Raw genomic sequence first — 20,621 nt, 5'->3', positions numbered from 1 at the left:
GAATCATTTGCTCACACATGTTCAACCAAAACTGGAGCCAAAGTGATTATTTGGCAGTCAGGTATTTTTACAGTTTCCTTGTCACCTAACTAGTGTACAAGTTGCTTATGGCCTCTTCTTATTAGTAGTGTTTAGTTTTAGGGAGGGCACACATCATTTCAAAAAGCAGGTTGGCACCAGTGAGTGCTGTGTTTCCTGTTGAGAACAAACAACAATTGTACAATTAATGGTTATTGAAGCTGCAGTCCTATGTATTTACATACAAACAAATGTCCTTTTTGATTCTTCCTAACTGCTATACTTAAGGCAGTGGCTAAAAATCTAAATATTCTGATTACCAAGGTGTTTGTAGTTGCTTATTTTAACGGTTACCATCAGTTAGGACTTTTCCAGTAAAAGCAATAATGCACATAGTGTTTTACAACTTAACTACAGCAGCTAAACACAGCGGGAAAAGGCAGTTAACGGCGAGTTTTAAGGCAAAGCTGTTGTAGCAGACTGAACATGTACAAGACCTTTACCAACTGAGACTACAACATCAATAACTAAAACACAGAGCCAACACAATGCTTTTTGTTTGGTGGTACATCATCACCAGCGACTTCTATTTTGAATGGATTTCTGTAATTACCAGTATCACCAGAGGTGTCAGTAAATCAAACAAAACCAACCATCTTCAGGATTGCATCTTTAATATAGAGAACTATCCAATTTGACTGAAAGCATTAAGTTCAAAGTACCTGTTGTGTCATAGGGTGGGGACACCTCCACTAGGTCACAACCAACAAGGTTTAGACTGCGGCAGCCCCGGATGATCTCAACCCCCTAGGCATAATAGAAAATAATGCAAAACATGTGACCTCTTCAGTCCTGAAAGCAGCAATAAAAATAATTTAGAAGAACACATTACCAATCCAAACTGCATCTAATTCTATCTTTGCCAAGTTGTTATCTACGGAGCCCCGGAGGTGAGAGGATTTTTTTTTCATGGCCACGAAATACTTATGTGTGGCTCGAAATGATGTCACATATGCCCAGTGCCCTGAGTGCTGATTGCTGTCACCAGCAGACTTGGATATTAGGCAGCCAATCTTCTTCTTTCGACTTGTTCCTTGTTTCCCAGGGGTTGCCACAACTGATTTGATAGTTTCCATCAGTACACTGTGAGGGCACAGCACTGATGGCGGTCTTGTCAATCCGCATAATTATTTGGCAAAATTTTACGCTGGATGCCCTTCCTGACACAACCACTAACCCTATAGATGGGGGCACAGGTAAAGCACTGGATGCCATCCCAGTATTACTGGACTTGCACTCATGCCTGTCACCATGGATATTAGGCAGCTAATAACAACACAATATTGCATAATTACCTTACAAATGATTTTCGAAAGAGTGCAGATGATAGAGAAATGAACTTCGGTCACTGGCTTGTCACCAAAAGCAGGTGTGAAATTCTGTGCTGGGCGTGCTGGGCATGGACGTGACATCATCATTCTGAGCCCTCAAATTCCAAAGAGGCCAAACATAGTGCATGAAAGAGTTTTATTTTTTATAAAAACTGCAAAATTATTAACGGGCAATAAAAGAGTCTAGAAAATGATAGCATTAAGAAACTGCACAAACAAAGAACAGTGGTTTCAAGTTACACCAGAACTAATTGCCCCAGAAATGAACACAGAAATTAATCGAGTCTCAACACAATATGTGCATTGTGAGCCTCACAAAGCTGTTATGTATGGCAGGGGTCCCAATCATTAAAACACTTTATTTCAAGGCCCAAGCATAAAGTCACAACTTGGTTTAAGGAGCACAAAGAGATAAGTCATTTTTCACCCTGCACCCACATGAGTTTACATTTGAAGACCAAAAGTCTTTCCCACAAGGTTTGTTATCAGCTATTTACAACTTTCACATGGTGGTGAATCAGAGTGTGAAGTCAATTTCCATCCCCTTCCCCCCCTCAAACAACAGGAGGATTTCTAATGCATAGCTGAATGTATACTATGTAGGATTTTCATAGCACACCTTCATCTGGGGTGGGGGGATTAATGAATGAAATTAGCTGTTGCAGTGTTGTGTTGAAATGAAACCTCCCATACATGGCCCTCCATGGCAAATGATTGATTTATATGAACTAATCAGTAAAGTCATCCAACAGTATGCAATACCACATGGTGATCAGGCATGTAAAAAAAAAAATCTATATGCAGTTTATAATAATGAATCTTGGTACACTAAGCTTACCTGTATGGATGTAAGCCCTGCTATCTCTGGTGTACCTGTTCCAGGGGCAAAGGCTGGGTCTAGAGCATCAATGTCAAAGCTGAGGTAGACGGGACCACTGCCCATCTGAGACCTAATCTCAGCCATCAGAGGTGTGAGGGATTTGAACCAACATTCTTCAGCTTGAACAACACGGAAACCCTGCAAAACATACAAATTTAGGAGACTTGTTTACAGCTAAAATTCATTTTGTCTGATGAATAGTGTTGATTCTTATCATCCTGAGAGCTGAAGGTAAAATAACACCATGCATTTGCATAATACAATAACTTGGTATTAGGCATGGGCAGTAAAAGCGTATCATTGACTGGATATGCTCGAAGAAGAAGAAGAAGAAGAAGAAGAAGAAGAAGAAGAAGAAGAAGGAGAAGGAGAAGGAGGAAGAAGAGGCCACTTTATTTTTGTCATTGTACAGGTTACTATGAATTTGTTATTTGCATTTAACACATCCTATTGTATAGGAGCAGTGGGAAGCTGCAGTGCCCGGGGACCAACTCCAGTTCACAGACAGGAGCACAGACAGGAGTATTAATCCTAACATGCATGTCTTTTTGATGGTGGGAGGAAACCGGAGCACCTGGAGAAAACCGACAAAGACACGGGGAGAACATGCAAACTCCACACAGAAAGGACCTGGGATGGCCTGGGGTTCAAACCAAAGACCTTCTTGCTGTGAGGCAACAGTGCTAACCACTGGGCCACCATGCCACCCATAACTACAGTATGTGTCAAGGAAATGATACATCCATCTATTATCCAAACAGCTTGTCCTGCTCAGGGTTGTAGGGATGCTGGAGCCTATCCTAGCAGTCAGTGGGTGGCAGGTGGGAAGACACCCTGGACAGGCCGTCAGTCCACCACAGGGCCCACACACACACACACACACACACACACACACACACACACACACACACACACACACACACACACACACACACACAGGGACAATTTAGTATGGCCGATTCACCCGACCTACATGTCCTTGGACTGTGGGAGGAAACCAGAACACCCGGAGGGAACCCATGCAGACACAGGGAGAACATGCAAACTCCACACAGAGGACGACCTGGGACGACCCCCAAGGTTGGACTACCCTGCGGCTCAAACCCAGTACCTTCTCACTGTGAGGCGACCGCGCTAACCACTGTGCCACCATGCCGCCCCATATGATGTCATACAATTCTGAAATTAAATTTCTCTACCTTTACCATGTCAAGTTGCAAGAGTGCAAAAAAAAAAGATATATACAAAAATAAAGAAAAAAGATAAAAGTAAAAAGATAAGGAAAAGATACACAACAATACAATTATGTTAGCGCTTGTATGAGTCATTGCCTTGATTAGCTATAAGACATACTGAAGCACAGTACCTGAGCCCGGCTCCACTCATATGAATCGGGCGAGTAGCCTGTACCACGCAGGCCAATCTGAACCACCCTCTTGCAATCTAGGAGCCCTTCCTCAACACAGCGTCTGAATGGAGTCCCATGTCCAATCTTCTCCCCCAGGATGACGTCACTTGTGTCCGCATGGGCATCTACATGGACCAGACCCACTGGGCCATACCTAAGAAATGATTATAATATAGGTTAGTGAGATATTGCATACATGAAATGGTAAAAGGGTAACATTAGTGTCTGATATTTTTTTGGTTTCATATTTGAATAAGCCCCAAGGAGCATCTTCACGCAATACATTATGAGGGTCACAATGAAAGTAGCAACTTACATATAACAGAGAATATAATTACTGATAATATAAGCTGATTTTACGAGAAGCGTAACAAACGTATTGTGGGATGTATAAAAGTGTTAGATGTCTATGGCCAAATAAATAATATTATTTGCCTTTAACTTGAACTATTTTTGGGACAGCAAACCAAACAAATTGGACTCACTTCTCAGCAACAGCTTGTAGGATTGGGTATGCAATTGTATGATCACCACCTGTGGAATAATCAAACAACCCTGAAAATCTGACCTTTGACCACGTCTGTTTTGTTTTTTGTTTTTTGTTTTTTTGAGAAGAGGCTATGAAACAAATAATGATTACACAGAAAAGTCTGAAGAAAAGTTAATTATTCAAGTCCATCAAAACAACTAACAAGCTATTCTTTTGACTGTTTGAAATAACAATAATAGCTGAGCATTTCCTGAGCAACAAAACCAAAACATGCGACCTTTGCACCGTAGTTGTCTGGCTCACTGGTTTGTTAAAGGGTGCTCATACTGAACACAGTACAGTGCATTTGATGTGTGCCAGTAATTAAAACGGCCTGCCTGTCATATTTTAGGTAGTTGCTCTGCTGTTTCATTGCCATACAGCTGATGTATAGATGCTCCTTCTCAGTACAGTCATCCTCACCCATGGTCAGAGGAATACAGCCGTGGACCAAGATCTTGCGGTAGGCCTCTCTGATCCGTTTACAGGTGTCCTTCAGGTCATACACATTGACATTAACGTCCCCGATATCAGCAACCATAAGGGACTCATAGGGGGCTGCTCTAGTGCCACTGCTGTAAGCCCTCAGCAAGGCGGACTCTGCTCTAATCTGCCGGGGGCCAAACCTGTCGTGGATGGAGGGAATGTCATCCTGAGTTTGTTGTTGCAGTTTGAGATTAAATGTATGAAGGGATTTTTACTTGGAATTACGTACTGTAAAAATCCCTTCTATCTGGCCAGTGATTATGGGTTTATAGGCATGTGGAATCAAATTGCTTAGAACGTGCAAGTTCTGAAGAGGGTCTACCCCAACTTTACTTAAGATAAATTCATAGTTTATTGCTATCAATAGAGTGATCATCAGACTAAGACCCTGGCATCGAGGCTGTGAGGAGCCTACTTACGAACAGGTCCTCCTTGGACAACATTTGCGCAATGTTAATGCAGATTACAATTTACAGTGCAGCCTACAGGCCTACAGAGAGTGATGCGAAATATTGTATCACTGTAAGAATATGTTTCCCATATAGTGGGGTCGCAGACCGCCAACAAGTTTTGTTTGATTTGTTTGACTTTTGGAGACTTTTTTTTAACTATAAATTGTCAGCACGGTTTTACAGTTTATAACAAAGTAGCATACCGAAAGCAGACTAACTGGAGACGGAAAACACTTGCGCTTTCTCCATGCAACTTTGTTTGCAAAACCCTGTAGATGACCTGAAAAACAGCGAAAACAAATAAATCAAAATAATTACAAAATCTGACGTGTTGCTTCTTAATTTCTTTACGTGAAATGAGACTAATAATCAAGGTCCGAAGTGAATTTGTGTGCGTTGCCGCAACGCCACGGATATTTATGGGATACATTTTATTTCGCGGACGCAAAATTTGACATCACACAGTGACAAGCGCCAGAGCGCATATGCTACTGCTGTATACACCACCTTGCCCCAGGTCGGTTGGAGGTCCCGGTATCAATGGGAATGCCGATAAATGCAGCATCCAGTCCCTCGGCTGTCTCTTGGTAAGGTAATTTAGCCATTGTAGCGATCCCGGAGACCCTGGCGACGAACTCGGCGCTGGGTGGCACGTTGTACCGAGCACTCCTGGAGCATGGTCGGGTGGCGTTTATTACGGACGGGACTCGTCTGCCGAAGTCGCTGCACGCAACCGAAGTTTCTCTGCAGCGTGAAGGGAAGCTTCGTGCAAACCTGCCAAGATATGAACGCGAAACTCCCGAAGCAACATGACAACTTTTATTCAGGTGTTTCCAAAATGACAGCATTGTCGTAGTTTGGACCGCTGTAGGACGAGCTTCCAAACACCGCTACCCAGAGTCCCCTCCAAGTGGGTGTGTTTGACCTAAGGTTACGGCCCCTGCGTCTAATATTATTTTTTTAACTTTTATATTTACGTTTTATTATTATATTTACTGCATTTTACTTTTATATTTAAAATGTCCGTACCAGAGTTTTGCGTGTTTTAGCCTATTAACTACACATGGCATTTCATGTTTACTCCTCTCGCCCATTTTCCAAAGTGCTTTAGATTATTTAGAACGCGTTTTTATTTTAACCCACCAGGCAGCTAGCGGTTTACTTTTACTACTACTACTACTACTACCACTACTTTCCGCTGCTCCCATTAGCGGATCGCCGCAAGCGGTTTCCATTCATGACAATACGATATGGATATCAGTATGCCGAGACTCGAAATTCGCTGGGATAGGTTACTAACCCATCATAGTGAACATTAATTCACCTTCTTCATTTAAATTTTCACTTTTATCCATCCATTAATCCAAACCACTTATCCTGCTCTCAGGGATACTGGGGCCTATCCCAGCAGTCATTGGGTGGCAGGCGGGAGACATCCAGGACAGGCCGCCAGGCCATCAAAGGGCCGTTTTTGCTTTTATTCTATCAAAGTTTCGATGTCGTTGCAGGATAATGCATCGGAAACCGCGGAATGATCTCAGAAAATAGTCCCTAGAGAATATAGTTTTATAAACTATTGTAGTAAATTCGGGGGCCAGTCCGGGAACCGCCACAGCCGGGACGCGAACCCGTGTCTCCCACTCCGCAAGCGAAAACGTTAACCAGTCGACTAAAGGGTTTGACAAATACGTCAAGGACCAACGTGTCTACTTATCCATGCACGTTACACTATATTCAAGGGTCCATGATTTCGTCACACTGACATGAACGTTTAAGTTTAAAAGAAATAGGGAACTCAGGTAATTTGTCAAATCTAAATAAAAAAAACAACAACTATGATCTAGAAAATGGTTGGAGTTTCTCTTGATACAGATGAACGGTAGATCTAGTTAGTGACTTGGACAGCTATCAGAGACTACAAATCAGAGACTATCAATAGCGAAAGAAAATAACGCTAATAATAATGTTATCACAACTCAATAAAAACAAAAAGAATCAAGTCTTCGGAAACAAATCCTTTTAATATGGCAACACAGCATCAAAAACATTCTTCATATGCAAATTATTGCTGAACCTCGTTTGCATCACACCAGAATAAACATTCTGTATCATAGCTTTGCCATTCTGAGAAGTTATTCATTGATGTCATATTTAAACAGCAAGAGTGACTTAATTCAAACATAGTGCTTTATGTCTGCAACTTGATGTGATGCATGCTATTTTAAAGTCACAATATTACTGTTAACACACAGTGGAGGACGACCAAGTCATCATTTTCAGTGAAAACAATGTAAATGTCATTGTCTGAATACAACACGAACTGGGATGAAACTAATTTTCAATACTTACAAATAAGAGACCAGTTACAGTGAGATGGAAATGAATACACATTCGTAATTTATGGGGATGACACGGATTAAGTACAAACTGGGTATAAAGTGCAAACCACGGCAAGAAAGCAAAACAAAACAACAAACCTTAAATTTAATATTCTGCATTTTCTATACCGTTACTGTGCTCATTGCGTAGAAACATGCAGGCTCTTTTTACATCTGCATGTGGCCTGGCAAAAATTCCCAACCTGGCTTTCTCCATCTGGCCACCTAATCACCCCCCCCATGTAATTGGCTCAATGATTCCTCCCTCTCCACCTCAAGCTGATGTGGGGTGAGCGTTCTGATGTAAAATGGCTGCCGTGCATTGGTGGTGGTTGGTTACCCCCTTCAATGTGAAGTGCTTTGGGTGTCTAGAAAAGCACTATATACATTTAATGATTAAATATTATTAGTGTTGTTATTCTTATATTATGTTAGGCAGACTACATGGCAATCAGACAAATTGGCTCAACTTCTTTGGACGGACAGATCCTAGCAACCATTTATTTCTTATGAATTGTCTATGAAACTGAGGGTCAGTTAATGCGTAAGCATACTTAATGTGGAATTGCAATTTGGTTTGTATTTTATAGCAGGACACATTTGTGGAACAAAAGAAACACTGCTTCAGTCACTGCAAAGTGACCAGGTTTTCTGGTTGAACTGGATCACCGTCTCCCGTTGCACTACTGTCTCTACAATTGGTATGACATATCAGGATTAGCCTTTTTCCTGTTCATTGCCTTTGTTAATAACTCTGTAGTAACCATCTTGAGATAAAGTATAAAGTCATAATTAGCATACATTTGTATGTGGTCGACTTTTCTCATTTGTACCATTTTCTATTGGTGCTGCCAGCATTGATAACCAATATTACTACCTTTTGCCATGGGGGAGGGGGGGTGTCTTTGACCTTCCATATTGTGATTTGCCAATCCCATTCCACAATCATGACTCTGTTTGGAAGCGTCTCTGCTCACAAGACTGTAATTGACCACAAGTTACTTTATGATTTGATAACAGCATGCAACAACCTGCGGATGGACAACGTCACCAACTCTAACACTATCATAAATTATTGATCAGTGCAACAGACAGATTATTGCATGCATTTATTTATCTAACCTTGTTAGAAAAAACTTTCACTTGGTAATGAAAGCAAACTGGTATTGACGGAGTTAATACCACCAGGGTTGACTTACTATCGTATGCCACTGGGAAAAACAGCCCCCAGCTGTAACCCTAGTTTTTGACATTATTAACTTTCAGCTACTTTGTAATTTAAATTCCTTATCACTTTCTGTTGGTGATCTACCTATAGCAAACTATCACTAATTGCATTTGACATGAACTGCATTGTTGGCTATGGTACGATTACTATTCAGTGCTCTAACATGATTGAACTAACTGATAACTCTCCAATGTTGTTTTGGATAAAAGTATCTGCTAAAGGAAAATAATTTAAATTATGGTTTCATTATTGACCACTTCCACAGAAAGTATACTGATGCCATCAATGACTTGTCTGTAGCCCATAAACATTCTTCTGGTGTCTGTGATTCCCCACAACTCTCCAAGTGGCCCTACACAGACAAATATAGTATGTTATCAACGTCAAAAGTTTAGGCTCTTGTCTAAAAACATTTCACAATGTGTATCAGTTTTTAAAAGCTTCTAACTTTTGCTCAGCTATTCAAGTCATTAGATAAAACAAGTCAGACTATAGACCTCTAAAGTGGTGATATCATTTCAGGGCTCACAGCCTACATCAGGATCCATTTAATTTTTGCCTAAGGGCTAGGGCGAAAATAAAATCGGGGTTCGGATCCTGTTTTCCAATCATTCTGCTTTTAAGAACACAGGTAGAAATGACCTATGTTTTGGTTACTATATATTTCATATATATGTTTAACATGTAAGCGAGTTTGTAGGAATGATTTTGCTGTAAACCATGGTGTGGATCTTGCATCACCTGGTTATGACAGCATGCTTCTGCCTAATCTGCCGCTTGTCAGGGCCAAATACAGTTTATGCTAAGCTAACAGGTTTCTTAATGCAGCTTCAAAACTAATTAAAATCCACCTCAACCAATCTAGAAATGAAGAGAGCGATCCTCAGAAGTGAACAGTGTCAATGTTAGCGTTGGACATCATTAAAAGCAATTATTTTACTCCCCTATGAGTTTTTACATTGAACTGAAACAGGGTTGGATCTGAGAAGCCATCATTCGGGCATGAAATTCACACCCTGCTTTAGAGGTCTAGAAGCTTTAGGAGCCCACCTGTCAAAAACGCCACCCATTTCTCACAGGAGACCTAAGCAGACAGGTTTGGGACTTGATGCTGTCCTTGTCCATACACGAGGAAGCCCACAGCAGTGCGAAGATCCTCCAGGTCCAGGTTTGAGAGGAAGCACCTCTGAAGCTCTGTCTCTGCTGAGTTCCCACTGGCGCCGCTGCAGCCCCTTAGGAGAACCAAGGCTGACTGACACAGCAACCAATCAGCAAGCTTCCGCATGCCAGCACTGTCCTGATTGGCCAGGGCCTTCCGTCCCCAGAGGCTGATATGCAGCACGTTAGCAGCTACACGAGCACTGGGACGCTACAGAGAAGCAACAATGTATGTGAGATTTAACTCAATTTACAGCTTGTTAACCAGAAAAGTTGTGTAGCAACAGTATTCTTTGGGCATCTTCCTAATGTTATATAGATACAGAGAACCACAGAGGAAAGGCTAGCTAGTCAAATGTGCACTTTATCTAACAACCTCATTTCCTTGATAAGACCAGTAATGCTCCCTTACATTATACACAACTCACACCTACAATACCTTGTTTGGGTTCCTCCTGAGAAGCAATCTGATAACAAGCTGCACATCAGCTGGAACACTGGCAGGCAGGGGTGGAAGCTGCTTCTCTTGGTAATTCCTGCTCTCAAGTCCCCCTTCTCCATAGAATGGGTTTCGCTGACCAAATATCTCATAGGAGATGGCACCCAACGCCCAGGCATCTGCTTTGCTATAGTTAATGACCACACTAGGTCCTGGAACAGCAGTCGCCACCTTTGGGAGTATTGGAGACGGCATGAAAAATAGGGAACTTTAGATGTAGGGTTGTAAGGGAAGGTAATATGTCAGTTTATTTTCTAGTATCGTTCTTGGTCATTTCCCAGTTTAAGGTCTTATGGGGAATCTCAAGTCAAGTTTATTTGTATAGCCCAAAATCACAATGTAGTCCCGACGGGCTTTACAATCAGTGCAATATGAGACATCCCCTATCCTTATACCCCTGAATTAAATCAGGAAAACTCTACAAGAAAAACTCTTATCAGGAAAAGAGAGGGAGAAACCTGCATGCAACATTACACAATAGTTTCAGTGATACCTAAGATGCACTGATGATCATTTCTATGAAACATTGCAAGATGTTTTTGTTTTTTTTTTCAAAAATAGAAAATGGTCATCATTCTATGCTAAGAATAGTGTCATTTAAAAGAACCTGTCTCACTAGTCAAATCACATTCTCCTCCTCCTACACCCACTCCCTGCTTCTTCACATTATCAACATACACGTAGGTGTATCGTGTGCATTGAGCAACTAAAATTTTGCTAAAGTGTGATCACTCATTTTCTTCTAAATAATAACATCTGGTTAGGCCTACCTCAGGTGCCATAAGGCAGGCGTTCCCTCCTCTATCGACAAACATGCTGTTGAAAGGCAGTTGTAGACTGGAGTCATTCTGTGCCATGCAGCAGCCAAAGTCACTGATCACTAAGCGAGGGCAGCCATCTTAAGAGGTGAAAATGTATCCAAATTTTAACATGCAATGTGTAATCAAACTTTATTCATTTATGTCATTTTCTTTTCAGTCTAATCTAAACTTTAGATTTGACTGTGCAAGTTATTTATCTGACCTGAGTCAAACTCCAGCAGCACATTGTCTGACTTGAGGTCCCTGTGAGCGACACCCTGTCTGTACAGGTGGTCCACCCCCTCCAGCAGTTGCAGCACCATCAGAGAGGCCTCCCTTCGGCCTGGCGTGGATTCCTTCAGGTACTGGCACAGCGTGTAGGGATAGCTACAGTACAGGGAAGAGACAGCAGCTAGCATTACACCTATAAATAGTATCACAGACTTCACATGACCTGTGAAATTCACCTTAAATTTTGCCTTTTAGTTTTACAAATCCCCACATAATCCTCTTTTTTAACTCATATATGGCACCCAACACCATATATGAGTTAAAAAATTTGTTTATGCATATTTTTAGAATTGTTGGAAAGTATCGTCTTTCTTCTGCTTCTGCAATTATGCAATTTGCATATAGAGATCATCATGAAAGTTAATCTGACGTATCACATTTATTGCAAAGATGTATGTTTTATCTTTTATATATACTCTTTGTACTTTACCTTTACAATTATATTTTTTCCTTTTCGCTTGCTTTTTCTCTTTTACATGTTATGCGCACATTATCCATACATCATATACTGTCACCTTTTGTGACAGCTTGTAAAAAATAATGCGGAAATAGTTCACTTTGCAAGTATAACAACTTTTTGAGAGTAAAGTACAAAATGTTCTACAGAAATCAACACTGGACATAGAAAATATCTTCAAGCCAAGTAGCATTTGCTGAACTCTCATTACGTGTAGCCACTGTTAAGTCAACATAGATCATCAAAATCTCAAAAACTGCTGGATAAGTTGTTGATTTTGAAATTGTTCAGGATAAAAACTCGCACACTGGTTACTCATTGGAATTTATTTTGAAAACGCCACTTTCCTGCATAAATATTAACACAGCAAAAGCCCAGTACAGTAACTGACTAGTTGTGCTAATAAATTATAAGAAGCAACCAGTGTATAAGTTTTCATCCTGAACTGTAGTACTCAGCACCCAGAAAACAGCTGTATTTGTGCCGATATAACATTTATGGATAATTTAGTACTTTTTTTAAAGATTTTTTTTGCCATTTTTCACCTTTATTTGATAGCGATAGTCGAGAGAGAGAGAGAGACACAGAAAAGGCAGGGGAGAGAGAGGGGATGACATGCAGCAAAGGGCCTGGGCCCGATATGAACCAAGGCCACCACGGTAAGGACTCAGCCTTATGTGGTACGCGCTCTACCAGGTGAGCCACCGGGGCGCCCCCGGATAATTTAATGATAAATACAGAAACATCACAAACATTGGGATGTTTAACTAGCCATATCAATGCTCTTTTTTTTTAAACATTATGATTCTGTCACATTTAAATGCATACAAAGAGACACTACATCAACAGTAGTACCTAATCTTCCCTTAAACCCTCCATCTTTAGCCTCTCCAGCCTTTATATTGTAACGATCACGGATGAATAGGCTCGGTAGCCCTTGGCTAACGGGTCGGACCCTTTAGTCAACTGGTTAACGTTGTCGCCTGCGGTGCGGGAAATCCGAGTTTGCGTGACGGTCCGGCCGGGCTGCCCCCCGAATTAGCTACATTGGTGTCAGAAGTGGGATCCCTGGCTGTGACGGTCCGGCGGGGGACGCCCTATCTCGATGGAGGGGGGTAGGGTAACGTACACGAATAAGTAGACACGTTAGTCAACTGGTTAATGTTGTCACCCGTGGTGTGGGAGACACGGGTTCGCGTCCCGGCTATGGCGGTTCCTGGGCTGCCCCCCTAATTCACTGCAATATTATACATACATATAGTATATAAGCATTGAAAAAGATACAATAAAACAAAGATATAATAAAACCAAAAAAAAGTGTCAACGGTAAATCCAAAGGTATTTCATAAACAGACTTCACCTTCTGTCATACATCATCCAAATGGTCATTTTGTGTAAGTACATTCCCCAAGTTAGTGTATTCCATAAAATATATGAAAGATCTCCAAACCCTTTCATACAAATTCAATATACCTCTGAGTAGATATGTCATTTTTTTCCATTGATACACATTGAGCCATGTTCTTTATCCAACCCCATCCCAAAATCTTATTATCTTATTCCTATATGCAGTGTTTAAGTGTTCCTTGTAGAAGGTTACACTTAAAACAACGGTCTGGAATACTATCATTGAATCTATGTATTTTGACAGGTGTCAAGTAGGTGCGCATCAACGAGTTGTACTGAAGAAGTTTCAGGTTAGTATAAGCCGTTTGAACCTGGGCTTTTGTACAGACCTCACCCCACTCTTCAGTTGATATTTCTACATTCACACCCCCCCCTTCCATACCTCAAGTGTTAATTCTGAGTTTACAGTGGAACCCAATGCAAGCCAGTTGTACATCAACGAAATTAAACCCCTGCCATTACAATTCTTATTCATTAACTTCTCGAGTGGTGAAAGTTGCAGTTTCAACAATGAGTGCTGTTTAGAGGAAATAAAACTTCTTAATTGTAAATATTTAAAAAAAAAAGTGTTTCCTTGGGATGCTGTGTCTAACTGATAGTTCCTCAAACATCATTAGAACCCTTGTAAAAAGATCCTGAATTTTCCCAAGTCTGTTTTTAGCCCACAGTTGGAAGCCAGTGTCAGATTTACCTGGTGTAAATAGAACATTACCCCAGATTGGATCAAAACCTGATAAGGAGCCTGACATACACATGTATTTTTCCACATCATATCACACCTTGATCATATTACTTAAATAGGGTTAAAGGTATGCTTCTTCAAATATTTCAGCCTAGCTGAGTGTAAATATAGGTATAAAGGGATGTTGATAGAGCTTGATCCCATATCCACCCACACTGGGGAATCCGTTGAAAAGTAAAACATTACTATTCTCAGCTATGCTGCCCAGTAATACCATTGGATGTTTGGGGATTATGACCCCTCTCTATCAAATGGGAGATGTGTAAGTAAGTGAGAGGTGAATTCTAGGGTGCCTTGCATTCCATATGAACTTGGTGAAAGTATCCTCACCCTTGAAGATACATAGATAGGTGACGCCAGGGGAACATTTTGGAATCAGTAAAGAAATTTTGGCAATATGTTCATTTTCAATATATTTATCCTTCCAATTACAGAAATAGGTAAGGACATCCAACAGTCTATTAACTGTGATACAGAATCCATGACAGGTTCATGGACACAATCTTGTCTAACTGCGGGGCAATATTAATGTCCATATAAGTGAAATTCTCTGTTTCTCTTCTTCATTGAGTCACAACTGAAGATTTTAAAGCTTTCATTTTATAACCAGGGATCTTCCCAAACAGGCTAGTGAGTTTTAATAAAGCAGGAATAGAAAAATCAGTTTTTTTAAAAAACAAGATGACATCATCTGCAAAAAGTGAGATTCTGTTTTCAATAGTTCCCATCTGAATTCCATTAATATGTTTATGCATCCTGACTACTATTGCCAAGGGTTCAATTGCCAAGATAAATAGAAGTGGTGATAAAGGTGAGCCTTGGGGAAAAGCCCCGTTTATTTTATAAGCCTTTGATACCACATCATAATTCAACACCTCTGCCGAAAGTTGTTCATGTTGTAACCTAGTCCAATTACAAAACTTCTGTCCAAACCCAAATGGGCAATGACACTAAACAGGTATGGCCATTGAATTCTGTTGAAGTCCTTCTCTGCATCAATTGAAAGAAGTGCTGTGTCTGGTGCCCCTTGTTGACTGTATAAGATATTTAGTACCCTTCTAACATTGTGGAAGCCTCGTCTTCCCTGTATAAAACCCATTCTGATCCTTCCCCACAATAGAAAGCAGTAGTGATGCATGAGTCAACCCACAACCCACAGGTCCCACAGGTGGACCCGCGGGTTGGGTGGGTTTGGGTAAGCTTACTAGAAAATATCACAGGTTCGGGCAGGCGGGTCAAAAAGTGACAAAGCAGTGTTCATAGTAAGTTATAAATAACTTACAAAAACATTGTGTGCAATAGGCTAGACTGTGCATTACTAGTCCACCATCTCTTCCCCTCTGTCACTCTCTCTCTCTCTCTCTCTCTCTTTCTAACACACACAAGCAGGCATGCAAGCAGTTTTATCATCAATTTCTGATTGTGGTTTTGGTTAATACATGTGTTTTAGAGTGTTGAGGCTTCACCTATGAGTTTTTTTCCCTAAGTGGTATCCGAAGCATTTGCTTACACCGCCAAAACTCTTTTGTGTGTGTGTGTGTGTGTGTGTGTGTGTGTGTGTGTGTGTGTGTGTGTGTGTGTGTGTGTATGTATGTGTGTGTGTGTGTGTGTTGTGTTTGTGAGAGAGAGAGAAAGAGAGAGACAGAGTTCATGTCTTTAATGGTAGGATACTTGTTTTGCTGCTATTCAACAATAAAGAACACCATTTGGGATAATTTTTCTGTTTATTAAGTAGCCTAGACCCAGACGTTATTAGGCTAAGATCTACAATAGGCTATGCCTTTCAATCGGTGTATTATTTTGAGCAAACAGCCTGAAAACAAAATAGTGCAACACTTCTGACTTTGCTGTAGCCTAGGCTAAATTGGGAAGTGTGCGGGTCAGATTGGGTTCGGGTGGTTAATTAACGCATATTTTATTGGGTCAGGCAGTGCGGATTGGCTCTCATAATGGGTCGGCTGAATGGGAAATGTGGAAAAAAAAGTTTTAATATGCAGCGCTCAAGCTAAAAAAATCTACCTAATAAAAACATTTTGCCTGTCAGTCTATGGATGCACAGCATCTGAGGCAGACCCTCGCACGAATGTGACCAAGTCTAATATGAACTTGCACTTTCCAAAACGAAAAGGTTTGCTATGCGACCATTTTGGTCGCAGTCTAGTAGCTCTGCCTTCACTAATGTTCTGGAAAACCAGTCAAGTCGGCTCTGGCTTCAGATGAGAGAGACCACGAGAGGTTCTTGATCATTCAGTCATAACTGCGAACAAAAATATTGGGCTGATAGGTCCAGTAGTATGCGATATTAACTGCAGACAGACACACACATATACATGTGCACAACCAAACACATAATCCCCTCAATAATTAGGTGTAATAGATTGCCACAGGGTGGATTTTATCTCATAGTGTCTCTATACATTTTAAATGGAAAACATTGTAATATTTATTCATGAAAATTCTACACAGGTGAGACCTATAAATGCAATAATAATAATAAGGAAGGTGGATTGTTGATAATGCCAATTAAAGGAATCTGAGGGAGTGAATGATAGTAATTCTTACTTCTTCATGACCAAGAAGAGAGTACGGTTGTTGCCAAGACCAGCAGGGTGGAGTCTGGCAGGTAGGACAGCTGGATACTCCTCCTGGGCACCTGGTAACAGGGGGACATCTGCGGTGAAAGCCCGGTACACTCGGATAACATTAGGGTGGGCTGATACCCTCTTGGGTAGGACTCCAAATTGTCTGTAAATGAGGAAATCACAGCTATTCATGTCTATTATGGAAAGACTGCTAATTATTAAAGCCCAACTAAGATTGACTAATAAGCTTTTGCCCACTTTCAACATAATACTTAAGTGTTTTACTTACCCATCCAGAGTAATTTGCTCTTTTTCCTGCTTTAAGGCGAGTGGGCCAGAAGGCACCAGCTCTTGTGACATTGATCTCAATATGGCCTCACTTGATGACCCCACCTACAGAGAGGGAATAGGAAAAAGGTATTACACAAAGTCAACTCACTATAAAGGTTTGCCTACCATGCACTGATTTTGCCAGAAAGAGTAAACTAACAAGGACATCCAGAGGATCCAAAACGTTGCAGGAGAATATGTCGGATCGTCAAATGCCTACCCCAAAGTTCCACATCATCTTGATAGCCAGAGGGAAGTTTTTAAATGAGCAGCATCTCAGAGAAGAAGCTTTCTCTTCTTTATCTCCATCCTCTCTCAACTCCACCAGAGAACACTTGTCACTTTCCTTGGATAGGGCCAATGGAGCAGCCGCCTCATACACAGCCGCATTGGATCCTTTGCCAATCTGTTTTCCAATAACAAAGTCCTCCAACTTGTACCCAGAAATAAATGGCTTGGGAGGAGTCTGGAACTTCTTCTTCTTAAAGAAAGTCTGTGGATGGATAATAAGGTGGTTTAGTCTGCATTCAAAGTTTGGATAATGCCGTGTTAAGCCAGGTATGAATGTGAACTGAGTATTTAAAAATTACTGTCTCACCCCTTTACTTTGCATTGCATGAGGTATGACAGTCATCCCACAATGACAGCCAATAGGTCCCCTTTACAGCTAGAATCAGCCAGTTTCACATCCGAGTTGTATCGGAAGTTATAGCTACATATATACCACTTGTTTCCAGCTGACCTGAAATGTATCGCCAATATAGTTTGCATGATCATACTATTAATGCATCCTGGATGCACTGAAACAAGAACCAATGCATTTTTTTCTTACTTCGATTACCTTGGACAATATCCTGAGTGATAATATATCATTTCAGAATCGACATGGCAACATACACGTGTGACAGTCATACTGCAAAGGACACAAAGTAAGGCTACATAACATGTTAGGCTATAACTTTTATTGGTTGATAGGAAAATAAATCTAAAAAGGTCTGCTTTTTTATGACTACTCAAAGAAAAATATTCAAGTCTATGTGACAAATAATATTATTTGATCTTATGTAATGACTGCTTGGAGAACCGCCTTAACAAATTCTTAATCATTGCCAGGGTGATAGATTCTTGGCAAAAGCTGATATCAGCTGGAATTATAAATTATAAACCTCCCATCTATTCTTTAACATTGCCATGAATATATTCTATTTATATATATGTATAATATATATGTATACACACATATGTATCAGGTGACAAATGAAAGGAAAAACCAACAAAGTGTCTTTGTAAGGTGCTGGGCCACCACCACAAGCCTCCAGAACAGTTTCAGTGCTCCTTGTCATAGCTTCTACAAGTCTCTAAACTCTATTGGAGGGATGGAACGCCATTCTTCCAAAAGATATTCCCTCATTTTGGTGTTTTGGTCTAACAAGTTGGGTCCAAAATCTCTCACAGGTGGTTCAACTGGGGTGAGATCCGGTGACCGTAAAGGCCATAGTATATGATTTACATCATGCTCATCGAACCATTCAGTGACCTCTCGTGACCTATGGATGGGGGCATTGCCATTCTCCCATCAGGACAGAAATGTGTCCTCATAGGATAAAGGTGATCACTCAGAATAACTTTGTATTGAGTTACAGTGACCCTTTCCAAGGGGACAAGTGGGCCCAAACCGTGCCAGGAAAATATCCCCCACAGCGTAACAGAGCTCTCAGACCCCCCCCCCCACACACACACTGTAGGGGTTAAGCGTTCAGGTTTTTCCTTTAATTTATCACACACACACACAGTTCAGCCCTATCCAGGAGTACGACTGTTCAGACATGAAGGTGTTGGTCGCCATACCTGGATTTCCTGGCATGTTGCTGCACTCCTCACGTCGTCCTCGAGCTGCTGTTCGGTCAGTACCGCTCCGAGACCAAAAGCCAAAAACACGGCCCTGTTTCTTGGTGGGCCGCCCCCAAACCTCCGCAAACCGCCGCGCTGCAGCTGAGCGGCGACGCCCTTCAGCGACGTGCGGTAGTATCGGTACCGGGAAGGCAGGAAAGTCTGAGGCTGAACGGTGCGGCCCGGCTGGCCTACACGGAAACGCTCGCCTCGGAACTTCGCTGCGACCCGGCCGGCAGGTTTAAGGAGGCCCAGCTGAAGCAACGACCTCCCCAGCTCAAGTCCTCTGCTGAGGGCGTGTTTCACGGACATCTTTCACCAGTGTACGGTAACGTTTTGTGGTGCGTTAGCTCGAGTCGCCTACCCGCGGTTGACCTGCAAAGGAGTGTTATGTAAACAAAGCCCCGAGCTGCGACACGGTGCGCTTGTGTACGTCACGTGGTTTAATGACATACTTTTGAATTAAAGGGCAAGCAGGCGAAAATGATGTTGACCAAACTAAACGAGACTCTTGACAGCCGCACAAATTAGACATTAAATCCCACAAACAGCGTTTTCTGTAAGTAAATGTTTAATGAAAATTCAATCAGCGTTTCTTTTTCGACTGTCCATAGGTCACTGGTTCTCAACTCGATCCTGGGGGGTCCCCAATATTGCGGGTTTTTTAATGCTACCAGACGGTTCATTACATTCACCTATTGTGCCAGGTCCAAAGACTAGATGGGTGGGTGGAATGCCTGATATAAATAATAATAATAATAATAGCAACAACAACAACAACAAATGGCCCTGTGATGGCCAGGCGGCCTGTCCAGGGTGTCTGCTGTAGGTGTGGGTTTCCTCCAGGTGCTCTGATTTCCTCCCACAGTCCAAAGACATGTAGGTCAGGTGAATCGGCTGTACTAAATTATACCTAGGTGTGAATGTGTCGGCCCTGTGATGGACTGGTGGCCTGTCAAGGGTGTCTCCCCGCCTGCCGCCCAATGACTGCTGGGATAGGCTGCAGGATCCCTGAGAGCAGGATAAGCGGTTCAGATAATGGATGGGTGGATAATCTGTTTGCTTGAAATGCCAAATCTATTGTGGACCAGTGTTTCACTGTTTAACACTGATTAACTCATAATTACCTGAATTTAAAGTCATACAAGCAAATATCATAAAAAGTACCTTGCAGTTGCAGCAGCTTTGTAACTTCTGTAAACACGGCTTTAGCTATGCCATTTCTTTCTGCACAGAGACAAAGTTTGGAGCATACATTTTCTGCATTACACCTTAGCACACTAACACCAAGTTCCTGCGTTTTTCTCAATAGACTTTTTTTTCTGTGCTATTTTGCACAAAATGCAAAGCATAGAGTTCTCCTTATTTGGTGATGCAGTTGTCTAAGTTGCATATGGAAGTGAGACACAGCCCATACATCTTTTATGTAGTATCAAGTCATGTTTTCGTAAACCAGAAATATAATAGCAAAATTGCTCTGGCTTAAAATTACCTCTGTAATTAGCATTGATTGTTGTAATCATTAAGTAACATCATTACATATGAATAAGAACTGAAAATTTGAGAGGTTGCGAGTAACTCTTGACAATTGGAAATGATACTGTGCCTGTGAAGACTGTTCAGTCATGGACAATAAGAGCTCCCACTCTAAACGTGCTGTAAGGACCGTGTAAAAGTTACTTGGCCTTCTGGGAT

At 41.4% G+C, this 20,621-nt stretch overlaps 2 protein-coding genes across 2 annotated transcripts; both read right to left on the bottom strand.

Moving 5' to 3' along the window:
* Positions 1 to 94: 94 nt before the first annotated feature.
* agmat (agmatine ureohydrolase (agmatinase)) lies at positions 95 to 6,063 on the bottom strand. The gene is made up of 7 exons (XM_056275202.1): positions 5,672 to 6,063; positions 4,650 to 4,852; positions 4,183 to 4,231; positions 3,656 to 3,851; positions 2,248 to 2,427; positions 741 to 825; positions 95 to 195 (listed from the first exon to the last, which is right to left on the bottom strand). The coding sequence occupies exons 1-7, from the start codon at positions 6,010 to 6,012 to the stop codon at positions 122 to 124; spliced, it is 1,128 nt and encodes a 375-aa protein (XP_056131177.1). The 5' UTR covers positions 6,013 to 6,063; the 3' UTR covers positions 95 to 121.
* A 1,107-nt stretch (positions 6,064 to 7,170) lies between these two features.
* pink1 (PTEN induced kinase 1) lies at positions 7,171 to 19,296 on the bottom strand. The gene is made up of 9 exons (XM_056273425.1): positions 18,885 to 19,296; positions 17,257 to 17,529; positions 16,996 to 17,099; positions 16,687 to 16,869; positions 11,451 to 11,614; positions 11,198 to 11,325; positions 10,368 to 10,598; positions 9,821 to 10,139; positions 7,171 to 9,122 (listed from the first exon to the last, which is right to left on the bottom strand). The coding sequence occupies exons 1-8, from the start codon at positions 19,236 to 19,238 to the stop codon at positions 9,855 to 9,857; spliced, it is 1,722 nt and encodes a 573-aa protein (XP_056129400.1). The 5' UTR covers positions 19,239 to 19,296; the 3' UTR covers positions 7,171 to 9,122; positions 9,821 to 9,854.
* Between the last annotated feature and the right edge of the window lie 1,325 nt (positions 19,297 to 20,621).

This window comes from Lampris incognitus, chromosome 2, assembly GCF_029633865.1.
Source record: "Lampris incognitus isolate fLamInc1 chromosome 2, fLamInc1.hap2, whole genome shotgun sequence".
Taxonomy (NCBI): domain Eukaryota; kingdom Metazoa; phylum Chordata; class Actinopteri; order Lampriformes; family Lampridae; genus Lampris; species Lampris incognitus.
This window is presented reverse-complemented; position numbering and strand designations above follow the sequence as displayed.